This window comes from Diabrotica undecimpunctata, chromosome 1 (genome assembly GCF_040954645.1).
Source record: "Diabrotica undecimpunctata isolate CICGRU chromosome 1, icDiaUnde3, whole genome shotgun sequence".
Classification (NCBI taxonomy): domain Eukaryota; kingdom Metazoa; phylum Arthropoda; class Insecta; order Coleoptera; family Chrysomelidae; genus Diabrotica; species Diabrotica undecimpunctata.
The window spans coordinates 42595521-42617205 of NC_092803.1; the positions used below are offsets into that span (position 1 = coordinate 42595521).

At 33.2% G+C, this 21685-nt stretch overlaps 2 protein-coding genes across 4 annotated transcripts in view; one reads left to right on the top strand and one right to left on the bottom strand.

Annotated features, from left to right (window-relative positions):
- Positions 1-21685, top strand: part of LOC140448700 (cytochrome P450 9e2-like) — a 63451-nt gene that overhangs the window by 13250 nt on the left and 28516 nt on the right. Inside the window, exon 1 of one of the 3 annotated variants that reach the window (XM_072541819.1) lies at positions 13207-13279. The exons of 1 other annotated variant lie outside the window; for it this stretch is intronic. The gene's annotated coding sequence lies outside the window, so the exon portion shown is untranslated. Of the gene's footprint in view, positions 1-13206; positions 13280-15977; positions 16098-21685 lie in introns of those variants that run through there. One more of the 3 variants, XM_072541823.1, reaches the window with a different exon arrangement.
- On the bottom strand, positions 1050-21534 carry LOC140442086 (uncharacterized). Its single transcript, XM_072533177.1, has 6 exons — positions 21397-21534; positions 20332-20695; positions 3688-6156; positions 2409-3634; positions 1989-2303; positions 1050-1529 (listed from the first exon to the last, which is right to left on the bottom strand). The coding sequence occupies exons 1-6, from the start codon at positions 21532-21534 to the stop codon at positions 1050-1052; spliced, it is 4992 nt and encodes a 1663-aa protein (XP_072389278.1).

Genomic DNA, 21685 nt, shown 5'->3' on the forward strand with positions numbered 1-21685 from the left:
TTTACCGAATGCTGCCCAAGCTAACTTTCTTCTTCTTTTTATTTCTTCAGTTTGAATTCCCATATTTAGTATTATTTTTTGTCCTAAGTATATATATTCTTCAACTTTTTCTATAACTTTATCGTTTATTATTGTCACGGTGTCTTCGGAGTGCATGACTTTTGTTTTGCGATTGGAATTAAGTAAATGTATTTCTCAAAAATACGAACCCATAAGGCCAGCGTGAAAGATTATGGCTAACTTTTCTTCTTCTTCCTATGTCGTCCCCATTAACGGAGGTTGGCGACCACATTTCTAAAAGTTTCTCTGTCTTTTGCAACGTGGAATAATTCGTCTACAGTCATGTTTGTCCAGTCTCAAATATTTCGCAGCCATGACTTCCTTTTTCTACCTATTTCCTTTTTGCCATCGACTCTACCCTGCCTGAAGAAGACTATATGGCTAACTCACATACTTCATTTTTTCAAGCGAGAGCAAATCTTCGAGAACACACTAGTGGAGACGATATTTTTGTAAATTGAAATGAAAAGATACATCAATAATCATGAAAGAAACAGACATGAAGAAGAGGAAAATCAAAGAATCAGCCTTCATTCTATTCAACGAAGAAAAATGTGTAGCAAACCCATCAGCAGAATATAGCCGTCTTTGGTTGCCAATACTAAAAGAAGTTAACAACCAGAAAATACCAATAATAGCTGAGTAATAGGAGGTCAAACACACCATCTAAAATCTAACACACAACACACATATGCAACACACAATGTACACATAAATAAATAAATTTTTGCTCAAATCCAAATTTGCTCTATTCCATAAAAAACATTGTATATGAACTGAGTGGACTGTATATTATTTTTATTTGGTCGAATTAAAACGCATTCGCTTACGCATAAGGGGTTTATTTACTAAATTTACAATATGAATAAAAATGTGTCTTCACACCACGGCGGTCGGTGAAGGTCTCTCCCTGTTGAATTTTGAATTTAAGACGCCACCTCGGCACGGACCATCGGGCTGGTAAGCTGCGTTGCCGATGTTCGCAGTCTCTAACATGCCCCCGGCCTTGAAAGACCTGCTTTCAATCTTGAATTGGTAGTGGGCAAATTTTTGGAAAAGCTCGAAGGAAAGACACCAGTTGCAGTTCGGATCGATGCCACTCGACAAATTCCATCCTTTCCAGGATGTAACTCCAGAACACGACCCAGTCTCCATTTCAACGGATTGGTATTATCCTCCTGCACGAGTACCATGAGGCCTTGTGATAAAGTTCTCTGCGTCTTTTTCCATTTAACCCTCTGCTGTAATTCGGATATATATTCTTTCGACCATCGTCGCCAGAAGTTCTGTCGCATTTGTTCCAGGAGTTGGAAACGAGAAAGTCTTCCAGTAGGTAAATCTGTGATGTCGGGTTCTGGTGTTGCTATTAACGGTTTGCCGATGAGAAAGTGAGCAGGAGTTAATGGATTTTCATCGTTAGGATCGGAAGAGAGTGGTGAGAGGGGTCGGGAATTTAAAATCGCTTCGATCTATGCAAAAACTGTTGATAATTCTTCGAATGTTAGAATATTATTACCTACAACTCGCTTTAAATGATTTTTGCTTGATTTAATTCCTGCCTCCCAGAGGCCACCGAAATGCGGAGAACGTGCTGGAATAAAGTGCCAGTTTATATTTTCGGATGAGCACAACTCCAAAATTTTATTTTGATTTGAAATCAAAAACTTACTTAACGCTTGTAATTCGTGATTCGCGCCAACGAAATTAGTACCATTGTCAGAATGTATTTGTTGAGGTTTTCCGCGTCTGCTAATGAATCGTTTTAGTGCTAATAAAAAAGTATCTGTCGAAAGATCAGAAACTAGCTCAATATGAACTGCTTTGACAGCAAAACATACAAACAGTGCCATATAACATTTTGAAGTTTTACTGCCCCTACCGTATCGATTTTTAATAATAAAAGGTCCGCCATAATCTACCCCACAAACCTTGAATGGATAACCAGCATCAAATCGAGTTTTCGGCAAATTACCCATTATAGGATTTGTGTTCTTCGCATTGAATCTAAAGCAAGTCACACACTGTCTAACTGTTAATTTAGCAAGATTCCTTCCTGATACCGGCCAAATGGACTGACGTAAAGAACTAAGCAAAAGTTGTGGGCCGGCATGCATCAATTTTAGATGCTCTGATTTAAAAATTAATTTGGTTAACGGATTGTGTGCCGACACGATAATGGGATGTTTCTTGTCATACGAATAATCTGAATTTGTTAAACGACCACCAACTCTTAATAAACCTTGCTGATCGATAAAAGGATTAAGATTAGGAATTTTGCTTTTTTAGATTTTTGCTTTAATTAAAATTAGGAAGATTTCTTGTCTGTTTAATAAGTTGTTTATCTCTACGGTATATGACTCTCTTTGTGACATTTTGAGAAGAAGCTTGTATGCCTTTCTTAATTCTTCAGTAATAAGAGGACCATTTGTTCTTCTAGAATCATTATTTGAGATCATTGAAATGAATCTTAGAACAAAGGCTACTGTTCTAATTAGCTTGCTCAATGAAGAGAAGCGACTTATATCTACTACTGGTTCCAACGCACGTATTAAGAATGCATTTGAGGCACACTTTAGTTCAGGCAAGTTCTCTGGACACTTTACCTCTTGAGGCCAATCGCATTCGGATTTGTTTAACCAACTTGGACCAGACCACCACAAATTAGATACTTCCAACTCATATGGACTGATACCGCGTGACACTAAATCTGCAGGATTGTCCTTTGAGGAAACGTGCCGCCAATCACAAGAGCTAGTTAAAGTTTGTACTTCGGCAACTCTATTAGAGGTAAACGTTTTTAATCGGTGTGGTTCCGTTTTCAACCAACCGAGCACGATTGTGGAATCTGTCCATAAGGTAACTCTTTCAAATGTTGTGTTGTTAAGTGCATCCTTAACAATTGTACATAATTTGGATAAAACAACAGCTGCGCATAACTCGAGTTTGGGAATCGTAATAGTTTTCAACGGACTTACTTTAGATTTTGCGCATAGAAGCCTAACTGAAACTTGATTAGTTCGAGTAATAGAACGTAGGTAGATGCATGCTCCATACGCGCGCTCGGAAGCATCCGAGAAACCATGTAATTCAATTGATCGTACATTTGGTAATGTTACGTGACGTGGAATAATTAATGAATTAAGTTTAGGAATCTCCGATTTGAACTTAAGCCATTCACCATGTAACGGCTGAGGAACTGATTCGTCCCAACTTAATCGCTCTAACCAAAGCTTTTGAAGGATAATCTTCGTTTTAATAATACAAGGCGCTAAAAGGCCTAGTGGATCAAATATTTGACCCACAGCCGAAAGAATGATTCTTTTAGTTACACGACGCAAGGAATCAGAATCGCATGACCAACCGAGGCCTAATGTTTTTGTGTTTTGATCTTCACTGAATTGAACCGGTGAATTGATCTTCTGTGAAGGTATGTCGCCCTTTATTATTTTAAGTATCGTATCGCTATTTGAGTGCCATTTTCGCAATTTAAAACACCCTTCAGATAGAATTTTTGAAATACCCACGCCTAAACTCACCGCTTCTTGAATAGAATCAGCACCCGTAATTAAATCGTCTACGTATATATCTTTTTAATTATTTGAGATAAATCTGGACTGTTCCCTTCACAATTTAAGGCTAGCTCCATGATGCAACGAATTGCTAGAAAAGGCGCTGAAGCAGTACCATACGTAACCGTGTTTAATTCGTATATCTCTAATTCCTCGTTGGGATTACTTCGCCAAAATATTCGTTGCAATGATCGCTCTTTCGGATTAATCATTACTTGCCGATACATTTTCTCGATGTCGGCTGTTATCACGAATGCATGAATTCGAAATCTTAAGAGTATTGACAAAAGACTACTTTGTATTGTTGGGCCTACCATTTGTAGGTCATTAAGTGATAAACCTGTGGATGTGGCAGCCGAAGCATCGAAGACAACACGAAGCTTTGTAGTAACAGATTCCTCTCGAAGTACTCCATGGTGTGGCAAGTAATAGTGAATAGCATTTGTATTCAATTTATTTACTTTGGTCATATGACCTAACGCTTTGTATTCATTAATAAAATCGACATATTTTTTACGTAAATCCGAATTATGCTTAAGTTTTCGTTCTAATGATAAAAATCGCCTTCGCGCTTGTTCTTCCGAATCACCTAATTCATCTGTACCCGTTTTAAACGGAATAGATACTACGAATCTGCCCGTTTCTACATCGCGTTTCGTATTTTCAATAAAATGTTGTTCGCATGACGCTTCTTCTTCGGATATTGCGGGTTTTACACAGCATTCTTCTAATAACCAGAATTTCTCTAGTTGTTTTTGAATATCACCATTTAAAGACAGATTGCAGTGAGATACATTCGAATTTTCTGTAATGTTTCCAGAAATTATCCATCCAAAAGAAGTTTTTTGTAATACTGGCTGATCTGATCCTAGACGTATTTGTCCAATTTGCATCAGATTCCAAAATAAATTTGCTCCAATGAGCAAGTCTATGGGACCTGGTTTGTAGAATTCTGGATCAGCAAGGATTATATTTTTTGGAATATTTAACCTATTGATATTAACAACAGTAGTTGGTTGGATTCCAGTAATTTCGTTTATGATAAGACATGATAATTTTACCGAATATGCACTATGTAGCGACTCCACAGAAATTTCGCATTTTTTCTTAATATGGGATTTGCTACTATTAAGACCTACCACGGCAATATTGATATTTTCTGTTTCGAGATTAAGTATATCGCATAAATTTGATGAAATAAAACTAGATTGGGAACCTGAATCTAGCAACGCGCGTACGGTATGAGGTTTATTAAATTTATAAATTACTTGTACCAAAGCTGTGGCAAGTAAAACGTTTTCCTGAGAAATATTTGAACAAGTTAGAGATACATTTGAGTTCTCTGTAGTATTATTTTGGCGTCTATTGTATTCGTTATTTTGTATATGTAATAATGTATTGTGTCTACCGTTACATTTTCTGCAGTTGCTTAATCTGCAAACCATATTTATGTGACCAGGTCGTAAACAATTTATACATAATCTAAGTCTTTTCGCATGCGTATTTCTTTCTGCTGGGGAAAGTTTGAGAAATTCTGCACAGTTTCGAATATAATGATTTTGTTTGCAGAAAGCACAAGTCATGTTATTTCCCGAACGATCAGCTGTATTATTGTTCCTTAAAGAAACATTTTCCGTATTGACAAACGATTGAGATATTCTGGATTGTTTTTTATGGAAAGAGGAGGTATTTCCTGAAGATGTATCGCGTTTAGATTCTATTGTTTCCAGCAAATCAGCCTTTGATTTTAAAAATGTTTTTAAATCTCGCACTGTTGGATATTGCATTTTCGATCTAAATTCTTCCCACTCTCGCGCTGTTTTATTATCCAACTTAGAGGTAACTATGTAAATTATTAAAGTATCCCAATGTTCGGTGGGTTGGTTTAATTGTTTTAATGCTTTTAAGTGTTTTGAAATAGAATCTATCAAAAACCGTAATATTTTTGACGACTCACATGTTTTAACATCTAAATTAAATAATGCTTTTACATGATTATGAACAAGAAGTCTTTCGTTATTATAGCGTTCACAAACCAAATTCCACGCTACAATGTAATTTGCCTCGCTAAACTCAATTGATGCTATTACTTCGGACGCGCAAGCTGAAAGTGAAGATTTAAGATAATGAAACTTTTGAAAATTCCGTAGTGCACTGTTTGCATGTATTAACGAGCTAAAAGTCTCGTGAAATTTCAACCAATCTTCATGACTACCACTAAATTTCGGTACCTCAACTGGCGGAAGACGAAACCCATTAAAATCGTTTACTTGACTACCCGATGCATTTTCCGAGTATGAACTGTTTTTTGATAAATCTGTACTATGCCGAGAAAGTTTAGATTGTAATCGCTTACTTCGGGCCAATTCGCAATAAAAAGATTTCGTAAATTCCTCGCGTTCGGTATAACAAGTTTCTAATTCATCCTCATCAACTAAATCCTCTAACTCTAACTGCGATTCCTCGTAATTTTGTATTATTTTATTCGCTTCTTCGATACGTAAATTTAAATTGTAAATCGCGTCCTCTAAAATATGAATTTCAGACCTTGTCTCCGTTTCCAAATCATTAAAAAAGTTTTTAAAATGGGTTAATTTGGCTTTTATTGCACCCCGTTTTCGTTTTACAATTTTTATTTGCTCTTCGGTATTCATATTTATTTTAGTTATAAATAAAATTGTTGTTAACTTACTACTAAAAATTAAGAAACGAAAAAAATAAATTCGTATAAATTCTTTCGAAGAATAAATCAAGCAGTATTCACACAAACAGAAATTATTTTATTTTTTGGAGGAATGAATTCGGTAAAAGGATTTTTGTACTCACTCTTTGAATTCTAGGCAACGCCGCTAGCTCTCTGGCGTCAGGTACAACGTACAACAGCTTGGTTTTGGATGATCTGCTCTTGGTTACACGTGCACTTGAGAATTATTGGATGAAAGTGAAACTTTCCGTTTTCGAGTATCAAATCACTTTGATTTTAACGTTTATGCTGATTACTGATATCCGGTCGATGGATCAATTTATGTATATGAACTGAGTGGACTGTATATTATTTTTATTTGGTCGAATTAAAACGCATTCGCTTACGCATAAGGGGTTTATTTCCTAAATTTACAATATGAATAAAAATGTGTCTTCACACCACTGCGGTCGGTGAAGGTCTCTCCCTGTTGAATTTGAATGTTGAATTTTGAATTTTGAATTTAAGACGCCACCTCGACACGGACCATCGGGCTGGTAAGCTGCGTTGCCGATGTTCGCAGTCTCTAACAAACATAATATTTAACTTAACCATTCCACAAGAAAGTAATTTCGGAATCTTGATATTTAGGTTATTCTGTGTGTTCTAATATACTTTTATTTCACATAATATAAGGTTTTCAACTAAAACACTTTGCCGGACATGTCGGATGTCAGTTAAAGGAAACATATTTATCCCTGGTCGAAAAATTGACAACTTGGTCTAACGGTTGATACCAGCCAACTGATCAACTCATTGTAAAAGGCATAAATGCTTTTAACCGTCTCAAGAAGGTTCTTTTTTCTCTAGTATTCCGGGTTTTAGGTAGATAATGTGGGATAGAAAGCTGGAGTTTTACAGAACATGTCACCAAACGCTTAAAGGCAATCGAAATGTGGTGCTACCGACGCATGTTAAGAGTAAAAATTATTTGGGTAAAAGTTGGAGCATAGATAGATAGGACCATACTTTCAAATATTGTCAAATATTCAGGGCCATCCATATTGACAGTGTGGAACAAACTTATTTTTATATTAATGGAACACCCTATATATTTTTACATTTTTGGACTCTTCTCGATGTTTTCGTTTTTTTTTTTTCGCAATAAAGGTTTTTATAACAATATACGAGGTAATTTAAAAGAAAATTATGTTTTATTATTAATTTTCTAAAATAGAATTGTAGAGAATTGACATCAAAAAAGCTATTTACGTTTAAACAATGTTTAATATAGTTTACTAATGTTTAACATAATTAACATAGCGAAATATTTAATTATGGTATACAGAACTGGTCAGAACTTAGAATGAGTATTTTCTGAGGTTTCTTAAATGAAACACTACTTTTAGTATTATAATGAAATGTTATTTTATGGTAGGTTCTTTTTTATTTCTTAAGCATTCACTATACCTAATTGCTTTAATTTGTAAGGTATTCATGAGTCTTTGAGATAAATATTAATGGCAACACTTAATCACCTAAATAATTTTTTTTGTATCTCTTGCGACAAATTGGTAATTGAACTTTCTCGTACTTTTTTACCAAACCCTGTAAAGATCATATCTCGATTTCTACCAGTTGTCGAAATGCGGCTAAAACACGTTCTGGTCAATAGCATATAGCCAATGTCGCTTTTCTTCTGATTAATGTGTACCAAAACACATTCTAGATATATTGAAACTGTCAGACTGCGTACCGACTTTCCCATGTAAGCCTGAAATTCATCAAATAGATAGTGGTCGTTAGAACACAACAAACAAAACGTCCAAAGGCCGATGCAATATAGAGAAATATTTGTATTATTTATAAGTACACCATACAAATTTTAAAATTAACATCAATTATAAAGATAAAGAAAACATTTCAATACGCAACAAAACCGTTTACATATATAATTCTACTTTAGGACATCGGCGTATTTATTTCTACTTATTTTTACATGAACTTTTGTTGTGACATTTGCTGTTATATACTTATCATCTTGACCCTACACGCGCAATTTTTGTCGACGTAATATCGTTTGCAATTATATTGTATAAAGCCCTGTTTTGATCTAGATGCTAAAGTCCGGAGAGACACAGGCGTTGACGGAACCGATAAAATATCAATAAAGTCGGAGTTGGCTCTTTGCGACAATAAAACAACTGCAAATTTGTTTCACCAATTTTTAAAATGCCACACCTTTTCAGTCGTCACTATTATTTCGAAGAAATTGTATCTCTGTTACTTTCAACAAGATTTTGCTTCCTTTATCTTTATATTTATTTGATCGTATCCATTCTCTTTTGAAAATATTATTATGATAGTTGCTAAGATTATATAGAAAACTAGAAGATGATATGGATGATACTCAGTTTGGGTTCCGCAAGGGACTGGGAACGAGAGAGGCATTGTTTGCTTTTAATGTCATCTCTCAAAGATGATTAGATATGAACCTAGATATTTATTCCTGTTTCATCGACTTCGAGAAGGCATTCGACAGGGTACGACATAAAAAACTAATAGAAGTACTGAGAAACAAAGATATAGACAGACGAGACTTACGAATCATTATCAATCTGTATTGGAATCAAAAGGCCAATATAAAGATAGAAGAACAAAAGTCCGAAAATATAGATATAAAGAGAGGAGTAAGACTGTTTAACGTGTACAGTGAAGCAATATTGCAGGAAGCGATAGCGGATCTGGGTGATGGAATCTCTGTAAACGGAAGAATAGTAAATAACATAAGATTCGCTGATGACACCGTTATAATGGCAAACACCCTGGAATCGCTACAAGAATTGGTAAATAAAATTAACGATTATTGCATTAGATACAAACTAAAAATAAATAAGAGAAAAACTAAATTTATGATTGTCTCAAAAACGCAACATGGAAATGAAAGATTAATGATAGAGCAAACCCAAATAGAAAAAGTAGAGACATACAAATATCTGGGAACCTGGGTTGATGACAAAAATGACCAAAGCAGAGAAATGAAAGTCCGAATTGAAACTGCAAGGCAAGCATTTGTGAAAATGAAGACAATGCTTACCAACAGAGACCTTCAGTTGCATCTCAGATTGAGGGCTCTAAGATGTTACATATTTTCTATCTTACTATACGGAATGGAAGCTTGGACATTGAAGAAACAACACATAAGAAAAATAGAAGCGTTCGAAATGTGGTGTTACAGAAGAATATTTAAAATTCAGTGGGTTCAAAAGGATTAACAATGCTGAGGTACTACGACGTCTAAATAAGGAGTTAGAAATTATGAACAGCATAAAAAGAAGAAAACTAGAGTATTTGGGTCACATAACCAGAGGAGAAAAATATGAGCTGCTGAGAATTATTATGCAAGGAAGGATCCAAGGAAGAAGAAGCATAGGAAGAAGACGCATCTCCTGGCTTAGGAACCTTAGAGAATGGTTTAACTGTAATTCACTACAACTTTTCAGAGCAGCACCCAACAAAGTGACCATAGCCGTAATGATATCCAACCTCCGATAGGAGATGAAACTTTAAGAAGAAGAATCGTTGCTAGCAGGTATAACTTTTTGCAGATCATCGTTGAAACGTGACTTAAGGTCTTCCATGGCACATAGACTTTTTTGCACGGCTTAACTGACAGCTTAACCAATGTACGTCGACTACGCCCTTCTGAGTTGACTACGCCTTTATGAGGTTTATTACCAGAACGTGACGTATGCTCGTTACGTTCTGGTAATAGTATAAAGAATGCCAGAACGCGATACATTTGATACATTAAACGGCCGTTAAGCGATATGTGCGGCATTGGCAATATATATGCTGGTGACTAGAATGCATTTAGGCTGGCAGTATTTTTCGATTAATTCCTAAAATCGGTGTTTGTCCTAACATATACAACTAACATCACAATTCTCCAGAGGTGTAGAAAAGAGTATTGTTACTACCGTATTGAACAGAAAACTAACATACTTTGACCACATTATATGTAACCATAACCACCCACTTCTACAGTTTATCCTACAAGGCAAGATTGAGGGCAAGGCAGGCCCTGGATGTAGTCGTAAATCCTTACTGCCAATCTTGGAAAATGAACGGACGTAACATCAACTAATCTATTCGAGACTGCAGTACTAAAATAAAATGAATCAACATCGTCGCCAATATTTCTAGGCTCCTTTAAAAGAATAGATTTTTTGTAACTTCTATTGTTTCTGTATTACTCAATATGTGTCTTACTATATTCAATTTATTACTTCCCCTCATCTCTGTATTAAGTTGTAAACAGTCCTTATACCATACAAAAAAATCACATGTATTTCCTTATTTTTGAAATGAATCCTTCTTATCGTTCAGTATGATGTTTTACACAGGCCTGAAATCCTATTTAGCGTGATTCGAAAAATCGAGACGGGTGTAGTAACCTTGCGGTATACCGTAAAAATACATAATATACATACGTATACTCTTATAATATTTTATACAATAACAACTCGAGAACGACTTGGCTAATCTTGATTTTAAAATATTTGTATGAATTAAAATTAAAAGTAAATAAAATTAAATAAAATTGAATAAATTTAAATAAAATAAAAAAAAATTAAATTTAATAAAACTGTATGAAATTAAATAAGATAAAAAATTATAAAAAATTATATAGATAATAATAAAAATTTATATAATGAATAAATTCTATATTATATTTAATACATTTTGAAAATTACTAAAATCTTTAAACAAATTTTTTAAAGAAAAAATTAAGATTTTTAAAATTGCTAAAATAGAACTTAAAATGAGTAGTGATATTATAAAATAATATTAACAATTCAGTAATTATCAGACATACAATTTCAATAAGCTACATATAGTAATATGTACTCTATGTAATATGTATACTGTCGGTACTCGAAGTGCCACGCTCTTTTTTTTATGTTTTTTTTAGCAATTCTTCTTCCAGTATGTAAATATCCTCTTTATAAGTGGCTGTATACTTTTTTAAGTATATTTTTAGATAGTCTTCACATTAATAATATTACACTTATTTTAACTTAATTTTTGTATACTGTTCTGCCTCCTTTTTTAATAATATATATTAAAATATTTACTATTTTTACAGGAAACTAATCACAATTTCATTTTAAAATAGTTCGATTAAACCTAATTTATCTTAAAAAAAGTTACAGCCCTTTAAAGTTACAAAATGAAAATGGATTTTTTTCAATATATCGAATTTAAGAAATTTTATATTGAAAGTGGATATATGTGACTTGCTTATGGCAGGAACATCTTAAAAAAAATAACAGTGAAGTTTGTGCACCCCATAAAAATTTTATAATGGTTTTGTTCCCTTAACCCTCCCCCCTTCCCAAACGTTTGTGTACGTTTTAATTAAATTATTATTATTGTGGTACCAGAAGTTAACCACACTGTTTTTAAGACTTTTTTTGCCTTTAAGTATTTTTTTGATAAGCCAGTTTCTATCGAGATGCGGCTTCTTTTTTAATATGTTTCAAAATTTCTGAGTACCAAACAAAATGTAAATTACATATAAATAAATTTTGTGGGGGATTTTATAAATGTTCAAAATGACCTCCATTTTCTTGAATTCGGCATTCGGCACCGTTTGGAAAGATGAACCGAATATTTTGGAAAATCATGGGCTTCTGACGAAATCGATTTGCATCTTCCATAATTCTATTCCTTAGTTGTTACTCGTTCATAATCCAGAAGCAAAGTCAATTGGGTCAAAAGAAGCCTTATTTGGATAAAACTGGCTTATAGAAAAAGTATTAAGAGACAAAAGAGTTTTAAAAACATTGTGTTTAACTAATTCAATTGAGATGTGTACAATCATTTGAGGGTGTTTAAGGGTACCAAACCGCCCCAATTTTTTATGGAGTGTCCAAATTTCATTGTTATTTTTTTAAAGATGCTGCTGCCTTAAGAAAGCCACATATCTCAACAGTTTTCGGTTTATTGGAAAAAATCGATTTTCATTTTTTAACTTCAAAGCGCTGTAATTTTTTTATGTGCATATTTGTACGGTAGGTCCAATCCAACTGTTTTCAGTCTCAGAATATGTGATTTAATTTATGACCTACCTTTTTGTTACACCCTGTATATGTCTGTGTCCATTCTTATTTTTGATTTCTTTTACCATTTTTCTGCATTTTTGACCCTTCACTTGCATTTCTTGCTTTTGAGGATTGCTTCTATATCTTTTCTCAGCTTTTTGTAAGAATAGATTTTGTTCATACATGAAATTATTATAGTAGACCCTCTATTCTCTATTCTAATTATTTTCTAGTTTCATTTTCTCTTCCGAATTTTGTCACGGTGCTCTTAATATTTTCCTTTATTTCGAATGTTTTTTGAGCGCCCCCTTACTCCATCTTTATAGGTTCGAGAAGGTCTGGTCTCATCCTTCATTTGTTTATTATTTCTTTGTCATCTTCCCATATTTTTATCTATATTTTGTGCAGTTGTTTTTATTTCTTGTGCTAAAAATTTTTTAGATCATTTTTTAAATGGTCTGTCGTCAATTGGTCGGTATGTACCGTACAATAATAAATTGTCCGGTCGTTGATTTTTTTCTCATGTTAATCTTATTTTCTACATCTGTTTAATAATCTACTCTACCTTTTGTCCTATTTTCTTTCACGGTTGGATTCGCTGCCTATATTTTCCTTCCACATTCCGCTTGTTTTTCGGGGAAAAACTGATATTTAAATAAACCAACATTTAAACAAATTAATCTTACCTACTATTTAAAAAGTCAATATGTGTTTTAAATTCTATGCATGTTATCAATACACGTGTATATAAATAAACTATGCATATCAAATAAATTATCACCTATACCGATGACTGATTAAAAACCCAAATATTTGCATTGTGCAACTTATTCACCGTTGATCTAGCACATGATAGACAGGTAAGTTACACGCTCGATATTTTTTTTCATATTTGTCATTTGCCCGATCCTCATATTAAATATTTTTTACAAAATTACAAATTTGGTCAAAGCGTTTTTAAGCAGATGTTACAGACAAATCTATACATTAATTTTTTTCGTAATTTTCAAATTGATTAAATATTTGATTTATGATGAATTAAATATTACAAGCTCGTATGCAGATTCACTGCATTATTAAAGAGTTACTAACCATACAGTTGGGTAATATTATTGAACGGTGGTATTTTGCGCCTTTTTTGGATAACTTTTCCTTAAATATTGCTTTGTATAATTAGTCTCTTTTATTTATTTGAGCTGTACTGTTTGTGCTTTGTTTATGTTGGAATTCTTAAGCATCTTCTTCTTGTAGTTAGACCATGATCGTTATCGATCGTTGGATGTCATGTTGCTTTATTGACAGAAGCTCTAAACAATGATTTAGTCTATTTTCCGTACCATTGCCTTAGAGTTTTCGCATTGATTTTCTTCTTCTACCAGGAGCATGTTTAACTTGGATCTTTCACTGAATGATAAGATGCAAAAGTTATTATTTTTCAGGGTGTCTCACAATGTGACAGAAGTATTCCAGCTTTTTCTTCTTTGAGTACCGTTCCAAAATTAAGTGTGGGTAGCTTCCATGACTATTTCCATGACTACTTCCATGAATATTTCTTCCTACCAACTCCTCTTTTTCCCTCGATATTTCCGTTGAGTTTTAACTGTAGTATCCAGTATCTGCTCCCTCTCATTTGATGCCCCAGATATTCAAGTTTTCTCTTTTTTATCATTGTCATCAAGACCTTTGTCTTGACCTATTCTGTTTAAGATTTCTACGTTTGAGATGCATTGAACCCATGGTATTTTGAGCATTATACGATATAACCACAGGTTTCACATCCATATAGTAATACAGAATACAAATAACATTTAAAGAACTTGATTCTTAGTTGTAAGTTTAGCTCATAATTGCACAGTATAGATCTAAGTTTCATAAATGCTTCTCCTGCAATTTTAATACGAGTTTTAATTTCTTCATCCTGATTTAGTGTCTTGTTTATCCAACATCTCGGGTATTTAAAATGGTTAACTTTTGTAATCGGCTCATTGTTGACCATTAGTTGAATAATGCCAACGTCTTGTTTACTAACCACAACTAATTTTGTCGTTGATGTATTTATGCCAAATCCGTTATTGGAGCATTCTCTAGTGACTCGATCCACAGGAAATTAAAGACCTTCGATATTTTCAGCCATAATTGCTGTGCCATCTGCATATCAGATGTTGTTAATAGTTTCTCCCCCAATTCAATCTCCACATTGCCCTTGCAAGGCTACCTTAAATATTATTTTTGGGTGCACGAAACAAAGTTAGGGATAACACACAACCTTTTCTAAAACCTCTTTGGACGTAAATTTTGTTTGTTTCCTTGCCGTCTACCAGAAAAAAAGATTTTTGATTCCAATATAGATGTTGTAAAAGTCTTAGATCTCTATCATCTATTCTTATCATTTCTAGATACTCAAACAGCCTATTATGTTGGACCCTATCAAATGCTTTTTCAAAATCTATAAAGCAGACGTAAATTGGTTTCTGTACTTCTCATGATCTTTGAAGTAATGTTCTTGCATCAAGAACAAGGCCAAGGCCTTGTTCCCAATCCTTCTCTGAAACCAAATTGTTTATTTCCCATTGTTTCTTCACATTTTTGCTTAATTATGTTACAAAAGCATCTAAATGCATTTAAATTATCTTGAGAAGCAGTTTGAGAGAGTGACTCATAAGACTAATTAGTCTAAAGTCTTTGCATGATGATGTGTCAGGTTTTTTTGGGAGTGGTATAAATGTAGACTTCAACCATATTTTTGGCATTATTTTAGTTTCGTATATGTAGTCATAAATGTTTGTTATTTCTGAGACATTATCGTTATCTAGAAATTTGAGCCAATCTGATGATATTCGGTCAGGGTATTCCAGCTTGCGTTACCCTATTATATTGCTCAGTTGCGTTGTTTGGTTCAGCCATCTAAGACCTCCTCATGTCTAACTCTGTCGACCCAGATTATTTTAAGTAGTCGTCTGTATATCCAAATTTAAAAGACGCATGGCCTCACCTTGATACAAGCTCCCACTACATATAGTAGCACTGAAAACTGGCAATGTGCCATTCAAACATGGCGAACTGGCGAAGATGATAAAGAAATGGAGTTGTTAGAAATCTTATGAATATTATTGGTATAACGTAAAACAATAATAATCATGAATATTTACTAATTGAGAATAATAATAATACTAAAAACAATATTCATTAAATAAAACAAAACATACAACAAATTTGATCAAATATCTATATAAATATAAGTTGGACGTATTTTTTTCTTTCTACACTTAATTTGATAGGTTACATCAAAATAAGGGATCTTTAAAAATAAAAGTTCTCTGGACTATATTTAATTTAAATATAGGCGGCTTTTATTTTATTAAAGCATAGTTATAAAGTATGCACAACTGCGCATGCGTATATCTCAAAATAAAAGTGCTTTTATTAAAGGATGACATAAACTAGGTATTTAACCCTTAACTGGTGAGGTGTGGTCATCTACGATCCCAAGGTTACGACTATGTATCGCCCGACTGGTTTAGGATTATAGGAATGCCTCGGTCATAGATAAGAGGGTTAGGTTACACCTCGGTCAAGTAGTTGTATGAGTGCAGTTGCGAGGAGAACGTCTTGTGAATTATTATTATACTTTTATTTCGTGCGAATATTTGCTGGGGTACGTCAAGGCACCACATCACTGTAAGTGAATTTTTTTATTATGTAGATAATTATGTGATTACTGTTGTTTGTAGAAAAATGGCTAGTGGGTCATTAAAAAAGTATCCTACAATGGATACTTTGAGGAGACTGTTATGCAGTGGTTTAGCGATTAAGATAGCGATAAAGAAGAAGAAACCAATAATGAAGTAGAATTATTCGACTCTACGTTCGACACAGAGCAAAGCTAAGGAATCAATGACGAGGATTTAACAGTATTGTAACAGTCTTCCTTTGAAAGCAGTGAAGACGAACAAGCAACTAATGAAAGAAGAGCCTTTTATGGGAAGAACAGATATAAATGGGCAAAGGAACCTGCTCATAGAACTCAAGCAAATACTCTTTCTGTCAATCTAGTCAGGAAAATCGCTAGTCTGAAACGTAATACGAAGGCTTTAGAAAATCCAACACCACCAGATCTTTGGCAGTTGATCTTTCCAGACAACGTCCTCTTTATGAAATAATAAGAAGTACAAATTAAAAACTGACACTTGCAAGAATAAAATACAAGGACCAACAGAAAATTGAATTAGTTCATGTTGACCTAGTAGAACTAAAAACGTTTTGTTTTTTTCATCTATTTTTAAATCGAGCAACGAAGATCTTGATAATCTTTATGCCACAGACAGAACTGGAAGGGACATTTTTCGGTGTACAATTGCGCTTAAAAGGTTTTTAAGCTTTGTTGGCATCTTTGAGATTCGACTGTGCTAATAGTCGAAAAGAAAAAGAGAAGACGGATAGGACAGCAGCAATATCATGGATTTTCAATACAATTGTTGAAAACTCACAAGAAAACTACTGCTTGAATGATTTGGCATGTATTGACAAAATTCTTATTGGATTTCGAGACAGATGCAAATTTAAAGTATATATGCCAAACAAGCCTAATAAATATGGCATCAAAATTATGGCCTTATGTGACGCTCGTACATCATATCTATTCAACGCGTATATTTATTCGGGAAGAGGTAGTGATGGTCAAGTACTAACAGCAGATGGAAAGCAATTATCAGTTTCAACTTAAGCTGTTTTGCAGTTATGTAAACCCATCTATGGTTCTAGTCAAAATATAACTGCAGATGACTGGTTCAGCGCCATTCAAGTGGTTGATAAATTATTATAAAAAAAGTTAACTTACGTTAAAACGCTAAAAAAAAATAAAAGGGAGATACCTATCGAATTTCTCAGATCAAAAAATAGATATCCAATAAAATACTTTTGTTAGATTTAAAAATACGTCTTTTGTTCCAAAAAAGAAAAAGGCAGTTTTAATGACTTCTTCCATACATAGAAACAAGGCTACTGATGCTGAGACTAGAAAAGAAGAAATAATTTTCTTTTATAACATGAGTAAAGGTGGGGTCGATAGTCTAGACCAAAAATGTGCTACTTTTTCGACAAGCACGCAAACTCGATGGTGGCCGATGGCGATTTTTTTTTTCAGCTCCTGAATATTTCTTCCATAAATTCATATGTTTTACACACAAACACAAAAAATAGTGAAGACAAATCTAGATATAAGTTTATCAAAGAGCTTGCTTTTTCTCTCGTAAAACCTCAACTTCAACTTCTGCAAGTTCCGTTGCCCATTGCTATGGATGAAAACAATTTAAACAAAAGAAAACGCCGTGGAAAGTTTCCTAGGTCCAAAGAAAAAAAACTGTATTCTCTTGCAAATTTTGTAATACACCAATATGTGCGGAATGAACAGAAGAAAATTGTAAGGATTGTTGTGAACAATAAATTTGGTCCAATAAATCTAGTGTCATTTCTTAACAAATATGACTTTTTAGAATTGCTATTATCTTTTTTATAAGAATATGGTTTCATTTTGTGTTTTTAAAGATTAACTGTTAAAATTCTTAAACAAAATTTTTTTTAGTTGCGAATAAAGTTTATGCATGTCCAAATTAAAGGTTTTATTCAGAATGTGTTAAATAATCATGTAATAATCAAGGTAGCTCTTTAAAATCTAATATTTTTTTATTTGTAGTTTAAAGTAATACGTAAATACACAATATGTAAACAATTATTCAATTTATAAAAAAAAAGCAGAAAAACATTATTTTAAAAATGGGCTACGCTAAGACTCTACGGCACTCAGTACGCAAACTCTATTTATTTTGTTAAGGCGCGTACACACTTGGCGAACGCATGTGGCCGAAGCCTTGCGACCAAACGCCTTCGGTAAATGTGTACGCCCCAAAAAAACGATAGCAAACGCATGTTTTTGCCTTGGCTAGAGTTCTCTCACTGGGCGGTATCAAAAGAAAATTGAAGAACGAATTCGTTTGGCTGTGTTTAATGTGTACGCTTCGGAGTAAAAGTGTCGAACGTCGCGATTTTGTTTTGATTTTTTAATTTGCAATAATGGGGTGGACTAATTCTTCTTGTTTAAAACTTATTGGTTTATATCAAGAGCGGGAAGTTTTATGGAATCCGCTGCATCAAACTTATATATAATTCACCAGTAGCTAAATATCGTAGGCTTGACATTAACCTTCTATTGACGGTATCGGTTCTCTAACCATTTTATCTTCTATCGCGATTTTTGGACCAATTTCATTTAATAACCATTCAAAATCAGTATAAGTCATTCTAAAAAAATTTCAGCTTTTGGATCATTAAATAAGTCTATCCCATTATACCGACTTCTGCTTTTGAACAATGATGTCGATCACCAGCGCCGTTTTCGTCGTTTTTTAGGAAGGTCTTTTACTTCTTTAGCCTCCGCCTCACTATACAACGCATTTGCAATATATCCTCATCCGATGTCATTTTTAACAATTTATTTACATCAAATATATAACTGCCGATCACGAATCACTAAAATTACCCGCGAAACTGATCGAATGACTGCAAACGAATTCGTTCGCTGTAATGTGGACGAAAGACCAAATTTTCCATCGAACGTCGAAAACATCGAATAAATTCGGTTGAAGGGCTTCGGTCACATGCGTTCGCCAGATGTGTACGCGCCTTTACACATAGCTTCCTTTGTTAGTCACAGTATGGCGCCATCTATTAGTTATATTGCGATTTAAAATAACAGAAAAACTGTAAAATCTTTTACACAAACCTTCGCCTGATAATAACAAAGACAACAAAAAAGACTTATCTAATTTGGTGCAGTCGTTCTGAAGTAATGCCGGTACAAACATTCCAAAGTTGGTCCAAAACATAATATTGTGCAAGTATGCTAACCGCCCGACATTTTTCTTTATTCTTTATCATTTGTTAAACGTGTTCGAAACAAATATTATAGACAGATAAAACGTTTATTATTATTTTTGTGATTATAAGATTAAGTAGATTATTTTTATCAATGTCAAGCATCGGAAGTGTACCTAATATATTTTGTTAATCTTATCAGTATTAAATAATTATTCTGAACCATACACTTGGCTCCTATTTTTTAGCTTATGTATTTTGAATCTTCTTCAGTTACTTTACTTGGATATTGCTTTGTACCATGAATTGATTTATTCGAGCTATTCTTTCAGCTATTTTAATTTTTTTGTAAACAATTTTCAGTCGTTTCTTATCTCCGTCTTATCTGTATTTTAATATTTTTTGACCTATTATATTTTAGGCATTCCTGAGTTTTTTTATAAGTTCACATCTTTTGTTCAAATAACTTTGTTGCTTGAGTTAACGTCTAAAAATTTAAACAATTTTTTAAGATAAATATTACAAATATATAAAAAAATGCTTTATACAGGATAGAAAACACAGAAGAAATGAGAAGACATTCTCAAATTACAAAGGTACAATCTTAATAATAACCACAGTAAAACTTACAATAAAGGCTATAACAAATAAAATTATTAGTCTTATTTTTCTACAAGACTAACAGAAAAGATAAAGCTTAGTCATGATAAACATGCTAACACATGGCCAACCTGGAGGAAATGCATTTGACTGTGTCTACTAGAAAGATATCCTTGCAGATTGCAGAAACATATGACTTCTATTCAATATCAATATGGATGAAATAATCAGAAAATTGCGTAAACTGGAAAGATATAAAGTGAGATAAAAGTATATTAAGATATTACTAATCATATATGCAGCCGATGCAGTACTGGTAGACTAAAATGAAACTAAACTGTAAAAATTTCTATAGAATACAATAGAATAAAACTACCATTACCGTTTTTTGGATACTTTGAGCAACCTTAATTGTTTACAGAACGAGCCGCGACATCTTTACCTCGCATTGATGTGTATGCTTTCCCACTCTGCTTCAGACGTTTACTGATATTTTGTTTAAATTCTACCGGAGCAGCTTGCTTTCTTTTTAATCTGCGTATTACATTTGAGGAGCCAGCAGTTTCGTCATCTATTATGTCTTCTACAGGCGATCCGTCATGTATTACTTCCTCGAACATGCTCGAACCAGAACTATTAATGTTTTGTTTTGGTGTCTTGTATAATTCATCGCTCCCATCAGAATCACAACTAGTGTTTGACTCATCAAGTACTTCCCTTATCGTCTTCGAGCTTATGCAGACCTGGTTGCAATCTTCCAGAAATAATGCATTAGTAATATCATCATTATTAATTAATATTAAGTCCTATTTAGATGCATATAAGACACCAAACTCATTGTTTACAGCACATCATCACTGTTAAATTTAATAGAGATGTAAAACAACTATCCATTAGAAATTTTTTTGAACGAACCTATCGCACAATAACTTCCACGCTTTTTAAAATGGTTTATCAACGCTATATAACCCTTTATCATAACTGGCTGCATAACCTTTTAGATAAGAAAATTTATTAAAATCCTTTGTAAAAGGTATATATTTATACCTTTACATATATATACCTTTTACAAAGGATTTTAATAAATTTTTTAATATATGGTATACAGCCAAATACAGGAACGTAGATTCCTTGTGAACTTCTAGATAAGCTTTTAAAAAATAAAACCATCGCTAAGCGAGATATTATTTTCAATGGTCACATTAAAATTATTCTTAAAAGGAAGGAATATTAAGCTCCAGAAGATACTGGTAACTTAATTTTTGGCAATAAAACATTTTGAAGAGGATCATTAATTGGTTTAGATTCACTAGACTGAGTATATTGCGAGTTGTTACTATTTATCGGTTTTAAAATAGCTTGTAAATATGCTTGCACCTCATAAAATCGATTTTTGAATTCCTTTCTTTCTAAATAATGGTCTTCTAGCTGATCTTTAAAAAACTTTTTTTTAAGTTCTCTTTAATTTATGTCAAAATCGCTTAATAAGTTTATATTATTATCATACCTGAATCTCTGTAATATTAACATCATCGCTTTCTGTTACTTTATTGATAAATATTTCTAACAAGGTTAGTTTCTGTTTAAGACTACCACTACGCTTTAAATTTTTTAAATCGTCAATATAATTATTTGAATTTGCCATCTTCGCCAAAAAAAAAGTTATCAAAAACATATAACTTTACTTAAATATTACAAATCAAAGGAATATTTAACTGGATTTATAAAAGAATAACAGAATAAAATAGAAAATTGTCAAATAACCAAATGAAATTATCAATAATGACCGGTTTACT